The sequence below is a fragment of the Gossypium raimondii genome, chromosome 11, assembly GCF_025698545.1.
Source record: "Gossypium raimondii isolate GPD5lz chromosome 11, ASM2569854v1, whole genome shotgun sequence".
In the NCBI taxonomy this organism is placed as follows: domain Eukaryota; kingdom Viridiplantae; phylum Streptophyta; class Magnoliopsida; order Malvales; family Malvaceae; genus Gossypium; species Gossypium raimondii.
The window spans coordinates 4,912,393-4,928,041 of record NC_068575.1 but is presented as its reverse complement, the minus strand read 5'-3'; the positions used below and the strand labels follow the sequence as shown (position 1 = coordinate 4,928,041).

General features: G+C 36.1%; 2 protein-coding genes and 1 pseudogene across 3 annotated transcripts in view; 2 read left to right on the top strand and 1 right to left on the bottom strand.

The window, feature by feature from the left end:
- Nucleotides 1-15,649, top strand: part of LOC105784769 (pentatricopeptide repeat-containing protein At3g14580, mitochondrial) — a 147,915-nt gene that overhangs the window by 127,792 nt on the left and 4,474 nt on the right. The gene's annotated exons all lie outside the window — the stretch shown is intronic.
- LOC105784768 (probable disease resistance protein At1g58602) lies at nucleotides 227-6,580 on the bottom strand (annotated as a pseudogene).
- LOC128034852 (putative callose synthase 8) lies at nucleotides 13,781-15,516 on the top strand. The gene is made up of 4 exons (XM_052623778.1): nucleotides 13,781-13,844; nucleotides 13,952-14,800; nucleotides 14,913-15,098; nucleotides 15,265-15,516. The coding sequence occupies exons 1-4, from the start codon at nucleotides 13,797-13,799 to the stop codon at nucleotides 15,493-15,495; spliced, it is 1,314 nt and encodes a 437-aa protein (XP_052479738.1). The 5' UTR covers nucleotides 13,781-13,796; the 3' UTR covers nucleotides 15,496-15,516.

The window sequence follows — 15,649 nt, the reverse complement described above, 5'->3', positions numbered from 1 at the left end:
GCGGATTGGTTTGCTAAATAGGGTCGTAAAGAGATGTGCTGGTTGTTCGAATCAACTACCATCTTTCTTGGGCTTTACTCTTGATAAGAATGGCTTACCTGCGCCTCCATTTTTCTGATGCAAGGATCCAGGATTAGTGTTTTAGACTTCCAGGATATTATGTTTGTTTATTATTATTCAATTTTTCCTAAAATATGTATATATTAAAAAGATTATATTCTCCATATTGAAGTATATATCAAACAATTATATTTAAGTAAACTGAAGAGTAGAAATGAACATAGACAACGAAGTGATGAATTTTACAATAGAAAAGCATATGGTCCTGCCTTGGCTTCTAATATTACATTAACTACATATAAAAAAAAGAAAAAGACTCAAGCAGACTTAAGTAGGGAAAAAAAAAGAAAGAGAAAGCAAAGCTAACAAATAAATATAGGAATGGTCACCGAAAACCAAAGGTATGTGGGAACAAAGGTCAGTGACGTCTCCTTATCTGCAATTTTATGTTTTAAAAGACAAAAATTAATGTGTAATTAAATTAGATTGAAGGAAATAGAAATTGAGGAGGGGTTTGGTACCTTGCTAATCCAGACACCTCCCATTCTTCCAATACCTTATCTTGCAACCGTTTTATTGTAATTTGAAGAAAACAACAAACAGTCAACAACCATAGATATATACAAGAGAGAAGATAATTCCAAATCTCACCATATAACACACTTTCACACGCCACTTATAATAGGAGTTTTAAATCTAGATTTGATCCCGTGAATAGCAGTAGCTGGTGAAAAAATGGCGTCTTTACCTGAAAAGCAAAACTAAAAATATCAATGTCTGACTTCCTTTAACTTTTAATAAATGTAATTATTCATTGGTGTGTTAACAAATGGAGTGAGAATGTGAGACATTGTCAAAAACGAAAGATATATAAGAAGCAAAGAAGTAGGAATCATTTCCTAAACTAGAGGTTATGAAATTACCTCTCAATTATCATTCAATCTATTAGCCTCATTTTTGGAATATGATAGAAGGAACATGTTTGACTTCGTAGAAATCTTCTCCTCCTTCCAATCTATCTTTGAATGCCTTTGGCATTAATTCAATCTTCAGTTCTTTGAGGGTTGTAATGAACCTCAATCCCTCTGGAAGCATCTTCAATCTTGGGCAATGCGTGATCTTCAATCGCTGAAGAGAAGGCATGGCTCCTTCATCCACCTTCCACTCCTCCAAATTATAGAGCTCCCCAAGGATTAGAGACTCAAAGTTTAGGAAAACCCAGAGCAGAGCAAAACATTTCCTTTCCTTTGAAAGATTCTTCGAATTCAAGAATCCTTAAGTTAGGCAGCTTCTCTAGTGTTGGCATTGGATCTTCCTTAAACTCGCACCCTAGCAACCGTATGTAAGCGAGATGTGAAGAGAAGTAGTGATACTCTGGTAACTCACTTATCTCTGCTGCTATACTCAAGTTGCAAATACTTGTACAATTTGAAAGGAGGTGGGCCAAATGCCTTGGATCTATTTGTGGGCTGGATTTCTAAGAACCATCAATATAAAAGGAATGAAGATATTTACTTCCGATTATGGGTGGATTCTCGCCCAACTCCTTTTCATTGAAATTTTCAATATTGACGGGCAAATTTATCTCCAACTGTCTTAAGATTTGTCAAGTTGATAAGATCCTTCAGATAACAATTCTTGGTGTTGAAGTTCACAAGTGTTAGGAGTTTTCTCAAAGTACCCAACTTCAACTTAGTTCTGCTTTTACAACTGAAAGGGAGATATATATGTCTTAGTTCCTCCATCCTCCATATCACATTAGGTACATGAATTCTGTCATTATCAACTCTTAAATCCAAGGTTTGCAAGCACCTTAAGTTGCCTAGAGATGATGGCAACTTTGACCATTGGAACTTAAGATTCCTTAGACTCAAGAATCTTAAATGGACGAGATTACCTATAGCACTGGGTAACATCCACTCTCCAAAAAGATCACATGTTCTTCTTATCTCATAGTTTAGGACTCTTAGCAATTTGAAGTTGTTGAACAAGTATCTCCAAATTCCCCGAATTTTAAGATGTCTTGTAGAACGTGCGGAAATCAGACGATTCCAAAATAGTGGATTACAACAATCGTCATAATGTTTTTTAACGTAATTCAACACTTCCAAGGGCAAAGATTTTTCTAATGCCCCCTCCGGAAAGAACTGATTGAAGAACAAAAGTGACTGAATATTTGGACTTTTAATGCATTGTATGAAAAAAAACCATGCCCAGAAACCCTACGAACCTTCCGAATCATAGATAATGAAGATGCATTCGATCGATCAACAATGAAGACAAAATTTTCTTGTTTTGCCTTTGATAAGCAAAGATCTCTCATCAGATCACGCATCTGAATCTTTTTGACCTTTAAGGTTGCCACATCTATTTCTCGTACTTGAATCATGCACCTTTCCACAAGCTCCATTAAATAAGATTCCGCCACATCTTCCGCAATTTCCCCACCGTCCCTTCCTTCTTGCTTTGATGACACAATACCTTCAGCAACCCATAATTGAATCAATCTATCCACATGTATCTCATAATCCTCCGGAAAATGGCTTAGATAGAGGAAACATAGTCTTAGATAGGGAGGCAAATCATCATAACTTAATGCTAATACATCCTCTGGTCCTTGATTTTTGCCTCTCTTCAAGTATGATTTTATATTGTCAGATATCTTTTGCCATTCGTTTAATGAATTATTCATTGTAGCCAAAATTCCTCCCAATACAACAATGGCTAATGGAAGCCCTGCACAATGTTTAACCATGTTCTCTCCTAACTTTTTCATTTCCACGTCGATTATATTTCCTGTATAAAAAATGAAGAATAATTTTTTTAAAAATAAGGAAAATTAAGAAATAATTTAAATAGGTAAAAGAAATGTAAAAGTAGATGAACCCAAACTTATATTTTATGAATTTATCAAACTATTTTTAATATAAATTTATCACTTATAAAATTTAATTTTTGTTGCGGTTATTAACTACACTTCAAAAATAAATCTATTTGAAAACTGTGAATACTTTATGGAACAGTCAATACTAAATAAGAAACTTCACACTAATTAATTTAAAAGGAGATTCAAATAAAATATAATTCATTATATAAAAAGACTATTTAATTTTAAATTGGATATCCTGTTAGATACAAATGAGATTATAAATAAGGGTTAGAAAATTGTGTTGAGAGAATTTGGGGATAAAATTATAAGATTTTACTTATATTGTACAAGTTAAGCCTACAAAACAATTAAATTAATCTTTTTTTTGCGAATGATTTTAGCAGAATTTTCTATCATAATTATTGGGAAATTATTAAAAGGATGTTTTGGAAGTTATTAAGAGGTTTTAGGAAGGAAATTTTGATGGGTTTAAATGAGATTGAGATAATTTTAATTCGAAGACTAAATGTTTTGAATTAATTACATAATTTAGACTAATTAATCTTTATAATTTTGCCTATAAAATCATATCGAAGATCATGGTGAATATATTGAAAGGAGTTCTAGGGGTAGTGATTATGAATAATCAAAGTGCTTTTGTGGTAGGTAGACAAATACATGATAACATCTTAATTGCTCAAGAGGTTTTCATCATTTGAAATTGAAGAAGAGGGGTAAGAAATATGAAGTTGCTTGGAAGCTCGACATGAATAAAGTATATGACAGAGTAGAGTGAAGATTTCTGGAAACTATTTTAAGAAAAATGAGATTTGCTTTAACATGGATTGATTGGAGAATGGAGTGTTTGAGGAGTGTTTCTTACACTTTGCTTATTAATGGTAAATCTAGTCCTTCAGGTTTTTATAAGCTGGTCATGCAACTTTCTTCTTTGAAAGTCAATGTTATTAGACAAGAAGCCAATAGGTTAGCGGATTGGTTTGCTAAATAGGGTCGTAAAGAGATGTGTTGGTTGTTCGAATCAACTACCATATTTCTTGGCTTTACTCTTGATAAGAATGGTTTACCTGCGCCTCCATCTTTCTGATGCAAGGATCCAGGATAAGCTTAGAGAATACTGTGCTTTTTTCATGTTAGTTTATCTGGTTTAGTGTTTTAGACTTCCTATGTATGGTTATTCTTTCTGGAATGAATGTTTTTGTGGCCAAAAAAAAAAACGAGAATTGATTAATTATTATTTTAATTAACTGATGTTTGAGTACTGAATTTAAATTATAAAATCAATTTGTATTTCTTAAGAAAAAAAAAACATATAAAAGAATAGCATGAAAGTGCTTAAGAAACTAAACAAACATATAGTCCAATAATTAAGGTAAGGTAATAACTTAGATCTTAAAAATTAAAATTTTTTGTCACATCATCAAATTTAAAGACATAAATTATTATTATATACTCATCTATAGATAAATTATTTTATGGACCCTTCTGGCCACATTATTCATGGTCCCTTTCCAATTATTTAATAACATTTCAACAATTTTTTTCATGTCATTGACTCATAATTTTGGTAATTTTTTTACCCTGAATCCAGAATCTTAAACCCTGAATCCAAAACATAAAACCCCAAACTCGCAATCCCAAACCCTTAAACCATGAATCCTAAACTTGTAACCCTAAACCCTTGAACTTTAAACTTGAACCTCGAATTTAAACTTTAAATCTCGAAACCAAACCTTGAACTGCGAGATTCGGGGTTCAAGGTTTAGGTTCAGGGTTCGAGTTCAAGGTTCGGAGTTTTGGGTTCAGGATAAAATAATTATCAAAATTATGTGTGAATGACATAAAAAATATTGCACAAAAATTACTATTTTTTTAAAATTAGTTGCACAATAATAATAATAAATTAACTTATGAAAAAAGAAAATTATTAAAATTGTAAAAGAAGAAAATATGTTTGTTTGTAATTTAAAAATTAATTATTTTAAATAATTTAATTAAAGTTAAATTAAATTGGAGAAAATATTAAATATAAATAAGTGTATAATAATTCTTTGTTGTCTTAAAATTTAACGATGTGACACTATTTTATTAGTGCCTAAAACTATATTTTTAAGATAATCTTAATATAATTTATTCCGTAAGTAATAGCGAAATTATTAAAAATTATAATATAAAAGATAATGAATTTACGTGCGTCTACCATTAATTGATAAACTCTAAAGCCTTGATTTCTTTTATTTATTTCATATTAAGGTTTTGAAATTTTTAAATAAAATAGATTTTATATATTTTAATTTTAATTATTGTCAAAATATTTAAAATGAAAATAAATTTAGCATATAACAAGAATTTTGCTATATCTATATTTACCTGTTTGAGGAAATACAATCTTTTGAAACAATTCCCAGCTTTCTTCTTCGTCTAGGCACTTCAACTCTGAAATAAAATACATAGTTATTTTCCATAAAAGGAATAAGAGTATTCAATTTTACCTAATTAAGAAAATTTTACCTCTTATCTCAGCTTCTGAAACTATCCCCTTGTTTCTAGAGGTGAGCAATATCTTGCTATTGCTATGACAGCCCGTTGCAACTGGAAAGGCAGGTTTTAACTATCCCAAGCTTCACTGGTCCAAATATCATCAAGTATCACCAGACACTTTTTAACCTTCAAAATGTTATACAACTTCTCTGCTAATGCTTCATCTCTTATCTTCCTGTCCACTTTATCTAAAGTGTTGAAACCAGATAGAATGTCTTCCCAAACATTTCTTTTCTGGCATGGTTGAGAAACATATACAAAAGCCAAGTGATCGAAATAATCAATAACCTGACGATGGTGATATATTTTCTTGGCGAGAGTGGTCTTTCCCAGACCACCCATGCCCCATATTGTAACAACCTTGCATCCACTTTCGTTCCTAAGAACTTTGACCAATCCCTCGGTATCATCAACTAGTCCAACAATATTATCATCCATAATATGTGGATAAGGCCGCCTTGATTCTCGTCTTTCAGTTGAAGAACTTGATTCTTCTCCTCTGTCCTTTAATTCCTTTACTCCGTAGGCCTGTAGTCGTCGGACCAAGTCGTTGATTTTTTCTATGATTTTCTCGATCTTTGACCTGGTTTCATGGAGCACCCATCCCTCTTTCAAACAGCAGGCTGATCTTTTAATACAACTCGGAAGGCCACCTTTGTTTTTGGATCCAATCTTGAGAGCAAATTCCTCAACAATATCCTCAGCATCATAAGCAAGCTCTCTGATTTCAGCAACCCAAAGACGAATCCTCTCATCCTTTGATTGTTTTGTCTCTGCCTCCATTAAGGAGCTTTGCATCCATTTAAGCTCTGTTTGCAGACGATCAACTTGCTCCTCCACACCCCACTGGTATATGGCTTCCTCAGTTAGCAGGTTGCCAATTGTTGTCACTGCAGATGTCACAGCAGACCAAGCCATAATAGTGAGTGAGCTCAAAAATTTCTTTAAAATCTTGAATTTGGATTTCAAGATGTGAGTGCAGAAATCTTACAAACAGAATCGTAGGTAGAACAAAAGTAAAGTTTTTTCTGTTTAAAATTTTTTATTTAAAAGTAAAATGAGTGGAGGACACTCAGTTTCACTTTATCTAATACTAATCTTTATACTTTGATGATCCATTGTATAATGCCTTCACATAGACAGTACATAAATTTTCTTTTTGGCCATTAGGTCCTACTCTTATAATCTATAATCTATCTATAATATCTATAAAAGCATAAGTTTAAAAAAATTAAACCGATAAAATATTATTTATTTTTATCATATTATAAAATTAACATTTAAAAATAATTATAATCAATTTAAAAAGTGAAAATATACTATAATAGTTATATTGAAACAAAAGTTGTGATAATCATAATAAATTTAAATTTATTATTTGGAAAATATATATATAATAAAAAGTTGTGATATTCGAGTTTATTTGAATTTTAGATTAATTCAAGAATTAAATTGAATTACTATTTAATATATAGGGATTAATTTGAACAATAAAATAAACTTGTGTCACTTTTTCTCACTTATCTAATAATAATTAATGAGAAAGTGATCAAAATAATTAATTTCAAAAATTTAGTAACTAAATCAAAAAATTAATAATTTAATGACTAAAAGCGAACTAAAGCAATAGTTTAGTGACATTTTCTTTAAAATGGATATATATAATATAAGTCATCAAGCTTTAATTAAGGGAAAAGAAAGATTAACAAAAATTATAAGGGCACTTGAAAAACAGCAAAAATGATAAGGTGAGTAAGCATATTTAGAATGCTTTTTTAAAGTGAGGATTACACATAAGGGTAATTTACCATTAAAAGCTTAATTTTTTTTAAATTTATCGAAATGGGCTCGATATTTTATTATTTACCAGAATGGGCCCTTTTCCCCTAAATCGTGTCCACGTCAGTGCGATGTCAGGGTACGTGTCAGTAAATTACGTCCACGTCAGCACTATTTGCGTCCACGTCAGCACTATTTGTGTCCACGTCAACATAGCGCAATGTCATGGGTTGCGCATGGGAGCACGCAACCATGACAAACTTTTGCGATCCATCGTATTTGAGGGAGGTCATTTGGCCTAATCAAACTGGCCCGTTATGTGGAGAGATTAAAAGCCCATATCCAGAGCCCGATAAATATGGAAGTTAAGATTATGTAGAGTTCTAATTGTATACAGCTTTATTATATAATCTTAGAGTTCTAATTGTATACAGCTTTTAATTATAGCCATGGATGTAATTTAATCTACACCGTTGATTATAGGGAGGCTCAACTATAAATAGAGACCTCTATGCTCATTGTAATTCATTCAGTTATCAATAAGAATCTTGAGAGTATTCACTCAAACTTTTCTCTTAAGTGTTTTTACTTTTCTGTGGCTTTTGTTCATCTTTCAACGTTCATTCTTACTTCGTTCTTCTACTGTTCTTCGTAGGTTCCTTGAGGGAATTCTATTGAATCTTTTATCGTCGCAAGTTAAGCTGACTTAGGCGTTTTTGGAGTGGAATTCTGTTGAATCCTTTATCGTCGCAAGTTAGGCTGACTTAGGCGTTTTTGGGAGCAAAGAAATTGCCTAAGGCAGCACGGATCGCGTGGGAAAATTCTAAGTCCGTGACAGTTGGTATCCGAGCCAAAGTTCGAAGCGACCGTTGAAAGATCTCAAAAGAAGTTGAGGGAGTGGAGACCCGTGGGAGGGCTAGGAAAGCTAGCCGCTCGAGGGACATATTGTCAGCTTTAGAAGATCGTGTCGTCACTCTCGAGAGTTCTGTGGGGGACATCAAGGAGAGGGTTGATGATGTCGATGATAGGCTACATGATGGATTGTAGTCCATGCAGGAGCAACTCAAAGTGTATGTGTTGGATAATGTGGAACAGTTGACTGGGAGAGATGATGCCATTGAGGCTATAGTGACAGCCTTGAAAGGGGAGATTGTGGAACTCAAGGGTGAACTCACAATCTACAAGGCTGCTTCGGGCAATGGTGGGTTAGCTGTTATCGCACCCAAGCCCAATATTGATGTTTTAAAGCCCAAGGAGTTCAAGGGAACAAGGTCCGCAAGAGATGTGGACAATTTTCTGTGGGGAATCGAGCAATACTTCTTGCTAAAGGCATCACAGAGGATGCCACTAAGATAACTACTGCTGCGATTATTTATCTGACGTTGCTTTGTTGTGGTGGCGTCGTAGGTCCACTGATGTGAGACGTGGTGGGACCGAAATCGAAACTTGGGAAGAGTTTCGATGTGAGTTCAAAGCACAGTTTTACCCAGAGTATGCCGAGGATGAGGCTCGGGCAAAGTTGCGTCGGCTTGCGCAACAAGGCACTGTGAGGGAGTATGTGCAGGAGTTTAGCGAACTTATGCTCCAAATCTCAGATATGGAAGAGAAAGAGGCATTCTTTTCCTTCATGGATAGATTAAAACCGTGGGCGAAGCAAGAGTTACAACGCCGAGGAGTTCAAGAACTCACCAAGGTTATGTCCATAGCAAATCGCTTGCTAAATTTGGTGGAAAGAAAGACAATGCCAATTCTTCTAAGCCTAGATTTAATCAAAAGGGTAATAGTGGGGGAGATAAAGAGAGGCCCACTAGGAACGGCAATGGTAAGAAGCATTGGGACAAGAGAAAGAGTGGGCCTATAAGTTGCTTTCACTGTGATGGTCCACATATGATCAAGGACTACCAAAAAAAGGCTGCTCTCACGGCTATGGAAGAAAAGGGGAGTCCGACGTGGAGGATAACAATCTGGGTTCGATACTAGAGGGTGTCGAAGATAGAATGAGCCATGGGTTGATGTTTGTAGATGTCATTGTTGCTGGCAGAAAATTGAATGCGCTCGTTGACACAGGCGCTTCTGATTTGTTCATGTCCGAGGAGGCTGCTCGTAAACTGGGCCTCAAGATAGATAATAAAGTGGGTCGAATCAAAACAGTGAACTCTGAAAGTGTACCAATAAAGGGGGTTGCAAAGGGAGTGAATCTTTAGCTCGGCAAATGGTCCGGGAAGGTATCCATTAAGGTAATACCACTTGATGATTACGATTTTGTGGTTGGACTAAGTTTCCTTGATCAGGTTAATGTTCTTATTTCCCATTCGAGCAATTACATGGTGATTTCTGACGCGAAACATCAATGTATGGTGAAAGTGACAAGGAAAAGAAGCTTTGAGGGAAAAACACTGTCAGCAATTTAGTTTGCTAAAGGGGTACGTAGAAATGAAGTCTCATATTTAGCTACCTTGAAGATCGAGAGTGAGACTCTGAAAGAAGTGGGCCAATTGTTACAATCATTTCGAGATGTAATACCTGCTCAGTTGCCTAAAAGTTTGCCACCTAAGAGGGAGGTGGACCACAAAATCGAGCTAGTGTCCAATGTGGTGCCGCCAGCAAGGGCTCCCTATCTTATGTCTCCACCAGAATTAGAAGAGTTGCGGAAACAATTGAAGGAACTTTTGGATGCGGGATTCATTAGACCTTCTAAATCCCCATACGGGGCACCAGTATTGTTTCAAAAGAAACATGACGGGTCCTTGAAAATGTGCATCGATTATCGAGCTCTAAACAAGATCACTGTGAAGAATAGGTACCCTATTCCTCTTATTGTAGATTTGTTCGATCAGCTTGGTAGTGCAAGATGGTTTACCAAGTTAGATTTGAGATCGGGGTACCACCAAGTTCGAATAGCCGAGGGGGATGAGCCAAAGACAGCTTGTGTGACACGGTATGGTTCGTATGAGTTCCTTGTGATGCCTTTCGGACTCACGAATGCCCCAGCTACATTCTGGACCCTGATGAATAAGGTACTTGAGCCTTTTCTTGATCGTTTTGTGGTTGTGTACCTTGATGATATTGTGGTGTATAGCAAGTCTCTTGAGGAACACATGGGACACTTGAGGGAAGTGTTCCAAACTTTAAGGGAAAATGAGTTGTTCGTCAAAGAGGAGAAGTGCTCATTTGCCCAACAAGAGGTGTTATTCCTCGGCCACATTGTGGGAGGTGGTAAGATCCGAATGGATAAGAGTAAGGTTCGAGCCATTTCCGAGTGGGAGGCCCCAACCAAGGTAACGGAGTTGAGATCTTTCCTTGGGTTGGAAAATTACTATCGACGCTTTGTCAAAGGCTACTCTAAAATTACCACACCCTTGACGGACATGCTAAAAAAGGGGAAGGTATGGGATTGGAATCTGGAATGTGAGAAGGCCTTTAATCAATTGAAGCAAGAAATGACGAGGGAACATGTACTTGCCTTGCTGAATTTTTCAAAGCCTTACGAGGTACGTACGGATGCATCAGATTATGTTATTGGGGGAGTACTGATGCAAGATGGACACCCAATTACTTTCGAGAGTCGAAAGCTTAATGATATGGAGCGAAGATATACGGTCCAAGAGAAGGAAATGACTGCGGTAGTACACTGCTTACGCACTTGGAGACATTACCTATTGGGTTCCAGGTTCGTGGTCCTCACCAATAATGTTGCCAATAGTTATTTCCTAACCCAGAAAAAGTTTTCTCCCAAACAGGCTCGTTGGCAGGTTCTACTTGTGGAATTTGATTTCACAATGGAGTACAAACCAGGAAGTGCCAACATTGTGGCTGATGCACTCAGTCGAAAGATGGAATTCGCAGCAATTAGCCAACCTGATGGCTCTTTATTGGAACGCATTCGAGAGGGATTGTCCTATGATCCCACAGCTAAAAATTTGATTGAGCTTGCCAAGGAGGGAAAAACGAGAAGATTTTGGCTTGATGGGGAGCTGTTATACACTCATGGACACCGCCTATATGTGCCCCACTATGGGAAACTACGTAAGGAAGTTATGAAGGAGTGTCATGACTCAAAATGGGCGGGCCATCCAAGGATGCATCGCACTTTGGCCCTTTTAAAGGATCGTTATTACTGGCCTCACATGGGTGTTGATGTGGAAACTTATGTGAAAAATTGTCTAGTGTGCCAACAAGACAAGGTCGAGCTAAAGACTCCAGCCGGCTTGTTTCAACCCTTGCCAGTTCCGGAAAGGCCATGGGAGAGTTTATCCATGAATTTTATTATTGGTTTGCCTAAGTCTGACGGGTTTGCGAGTATTCTTGTCGTGGTGGACAAATTTTCAAAGTATGCAACATTCATTTCGGCAACCAATGAGTGCCTTGCCGAGGAAGCAGCTCGGTTATTCCTTAGACACGTGGTGAAATATTGAGGAGTGCCACTATCTATTATCAGTGATCGAGATGGACGATTTACAGGTCTGTTCTAGACAGAGCTATTCAAGTCAATGGGCTCAGATTTGAACTTCTCCACGAGCATGCATCCACAGACCGATGGCCAAACTGAACGAGTAAATGCATTATTGGAAACATATCTTTGACACTATGTGATTGCCACACAAAGGGATTGGCCAAAGTTGTTGGATGTGGCCCAATTTTCATACAACTTGCAACAAAGTGGGGCCACGAATCAAAGTCCATTTTACTTATAAGATTTTACTTATATTGTACACGTTAAGCATACAAAACAATTAAATTAATCTCTTTTTTCGTGGATAATTTTAACAGGATTTTCTATCATAATTATTGGGAAATTATTAAAAGGATGTTTTGGAAGCTATTAAGAGTTTTTTTTTAGGAAGGAAATTTTGAGCGAGATTGAGATAATTTTAATTTTAAAACTAGATGTCTTGAATTAATGACATAATTTAATTAGGTCAATTAGTCCTTGTAATTTTAAGTATTACATCATATAGAAGATCATGGTGAATATATTGAAAGGAGTTCTAGGGGTAATGATTATTAATAGAGTCGAGTCTAGTTTTATTTCTGGGATTAGCCTTAGTAGTCATTATCCAGTAGTGTCACATTTGTTATTCACGAACGATTTCTATTCTTTTTGGAAGCTAGTTCATTAAATTGTAGGAGAATGATTAACTTGATTCAAGAATATTGTGCAGCTTCTGGACGAAGGGTCAACTATGATAAATCAAGCAACGTTTTTAGTGTGAATACTCCCAAAGGGACAACGAAAGGTTGATTCAAGAAGAGACTACCTTAGAGGTGGCAAATAATTCGGACGCCTACTTGGGTGTCCCTTCTTTGTGGGGGCTTTCGAAAACATTAACTTTGAGGCATATCAAAGATAAGGTCCTTACTTTAACCATATATATATATATATAAAGGTCCTTACCAAACTTAAGGGCTGAAAGCAGCAAACGTTATCTTGAAGGGGAATGGAGGTTCTTATTAAAGCAGTAGCATGCGCTTCAATGTATACGATATCTTTTCGAATTTCCTAAAAACTTATGCGTGGAAATGAATTCAGCAGAAGGAAAATGAGAGACGTATCCATTGAAAAGCTTGGAGGACTTCCTCTACTTGCAAAACAATCTTGACAGTTAGTCCAGGATCCTGATGCTCTTTGGGCTAGTTAGTCCTACTTGTTTTTATCATAGTTGACCCTTCGTCCAGAAGCTGCACAATATTCTGGATCAGGATCCTGATGCAAAGCTGAATTCATTTCCACGCATAAGTTTTTAGGAAATTCGAAAAGATATCGTATACATTGAAGCGCATGCTACTGCTTTAATAAGAACCTCCCTTCCCCTTCAAGATAACGTTTGCTGCTTTCAGCCCTTAAGTTTGGTAAGGACCTTTATATATATATATATATATGGTTAAAGTAAGGACCTTATCTTTGATATACCTCAAAGTTAATGTTTTCGAAAGCCCCCACAAAGAAGGGACACCCAAGTAGGCGTCCGAATTATTTGCCACCTCTAAGTTAGTCTCTTCTTGAATCAACCTTTCGTTGTCCCTTCGGGAGTATTCACACTAAAAACGTTGCTTGATTTATCATAATTGACCCTTCGTCCAGAAGCTGCACAATATTCTTGAATCAAGTTAATCATTCTCCTACAATTTAATGAACTAGCTTCCAAAAAGAATAGAAATCGTTCGTGAATAACAAATGTGACACTCATCGGATAATGACTACTAAGGCTAATCCCGTAAATAAAACTAGACTCGACTCTATTAATAATCATTACCCCTAGAACTCCTTTCAATATATTCACCATGATCTTCTATATGATGTAATACTTAAAATTACAAGGACTAATTGACCTAATTAAATTATGTCATTAATTCAAGACATCTAGTTTTTAAAATTAAAATTATCTCAATCTCGTTCAAAATTTCCTTCCCTAAAAAAAAAAAACTCTTAATAGCTTCCAAAACATCCTTTTTAATAATTTCCCAATAATTATGATAGAAAATCCTGTTAAAATCATCCTGTTAAAATCGTCGATTTGATTTTTTTAGGATGCTATCTTGCTATTTCACAACCATTGGATTTTACTTCAGCAGCCTGGTAATTCTCTCACACTAAACAAGGTTACCTGATCCGATTCCTATTTATCTCTGTATGATGCTTTTCTGATTTTTGCCTTTCCCGTCTTATGATCTGTAAAAAACCAGATTTCTGTACTCGGAATTTATGTGTTCCTCTACGGACAACTATACCTTGTTCTTAGTGGACTAGAAAAGGCACTCCTCATTGAGGCTAGAATGAAAAACACTGAATCATTGGAAACTGCTCTTGCTTCTCAATCGTTTATTCAGCTTGGTCTTTTAACTGGCTTACCGATGGTAATGGAGATCGGACTTGAGAAGGGATTTCTTACGGCCCTTAAAGATTTTGTTCTTATGCAACTGCAGTTTGCTGCTGTTTTCTTCACTTTTTCCCTTGGGACAAAAACCCATCATTTTGGTCGGACAATTATGTATGGCGGAGCTAAGTATATACCTACCGGACGTAAGGTTGTGGTGTTTCATGCCAGCTTTACTGAGAACTACAGATTGTATTCACGAAGCCACTTTGTTAAAGGATTTGAACTGTTGCTCCTGTTAGTGGTTTACGATTTGTTCCGGAGGTCCTACCAGAGTAGCATGGCATATGTATTAATCACGTACTCTGTTTGGTTCATGACCATGACTTGGTTATTTGCACCATTTTTGTTTAATCCTTCCGGGTTCGATTGGGACAAGATTGTAGATGATTGGAAAGGCTGGAATAAGTGGATCAAGGAGAAAGGTGGTATTGGGATTCAGCAAAACAAGAGTTGGCAATCTTGGTGGAATGATGAACAAGCTCACCTTCGTCGTTCAGGATATGGTGCTAGATTGTTCGAAATTCTTCTTTCGATTCGGTTTTTCTTGTATCAGTATGGCTTGGTGTATCATCTTGACATCTCCCAACAGAGCAAAAATTTCCTTGTTTATATGCTTTCCTGGGTTGTGATTCTTGCAGTTTTCCTGACGGTCAAGGTAAAATTCATTCAAGTATCATAATACTCAAGTATATTGAGTTCTATTTTGAAAATTCCGAAGTAGCCTTGAATTTTCTGCACGGATAACTTGATCTCTACATGACATACAGGCAGTGAACGTTGGAAGGCAACTCTTCAGTGCTCGTTACCATCTGATGTTTAGGTTCTTTAAAGCATTCCTCTTCCTAAGTGTTTTCGCCATTGTTATCACTCTCTCAGTCATCTGTGAACTGTCGTCCAAGGATTTACTTGTCTGCTGTCTTGCATTTCTGCCGACTGGATGGGGTCTGATTTTGGTATGTCTAGTTGACTATGTTACTCGAATTCAAGAATAAGTATCAAATACGGGCATACCCAAGTTCTTTTCTAAATTTGTTCATATATTTAGAGGACCAGCATATAGTATTTGTCTAGAGTTTGCATCTTTTGCCTTATTCCCTCTGACATTTTAGTTCCCTTCAGGTTGCTCAAGCTGTGAGGCCAATTACTGAGAACACCGGACTCTGGCAGTTCACTGAGGTACTAGCTAAGGCATATGATTACGGAATGGGATCGATCCTTTTCTCTCCAATTGCTATATTGGCATGGCTTCCGATCATTTCGGCATTCCAAACTCGATTCCTTTTCAACCAGGCTTTCAATAGGCACCTCCAAATCCAACCAATTCTTGAAGGGAAGAAGAAGCAAAAATAAAGTTTTGACATTCATAAACATTCTGCCGATTAATTTATTTGTACATTTCAAAGAGATATAATATATAGTTGTAAATAACAATGATTCATTACTTCGAAATAATACACCTCAAAATTTCAGTAGATAAATTATTTAAGTTTTGCATCATACAATC

What these genes read in the sequence shown, in the direction of transcription:
- LOC128034852 (XM_052623778.1), top strand. Translation starts at nt 13,797, where the DNA reads ATGCTATCTTGCTATTTCACAACCATTGGATTTTACTTCAGCAGCCTG. An exon ending in GATTTTACTTCAGCAGCCTG is followed by an intron (nt 13,845 to 13,951) that starts GTAATTCTCTCA and finishes GTAAAAAACCAG; the next exon opens with ATTTCTGTACTCGGAATTTA. An exon ending in CTGGATGGGGTCTGATTTTG is followed by an intron (nt 15,099 to 15,264) that starts GTATGTCTAGTT and finishes AGTTCCCTTCAG; the next exon opens with GTTGCTCAAGCTGTGAGGCC.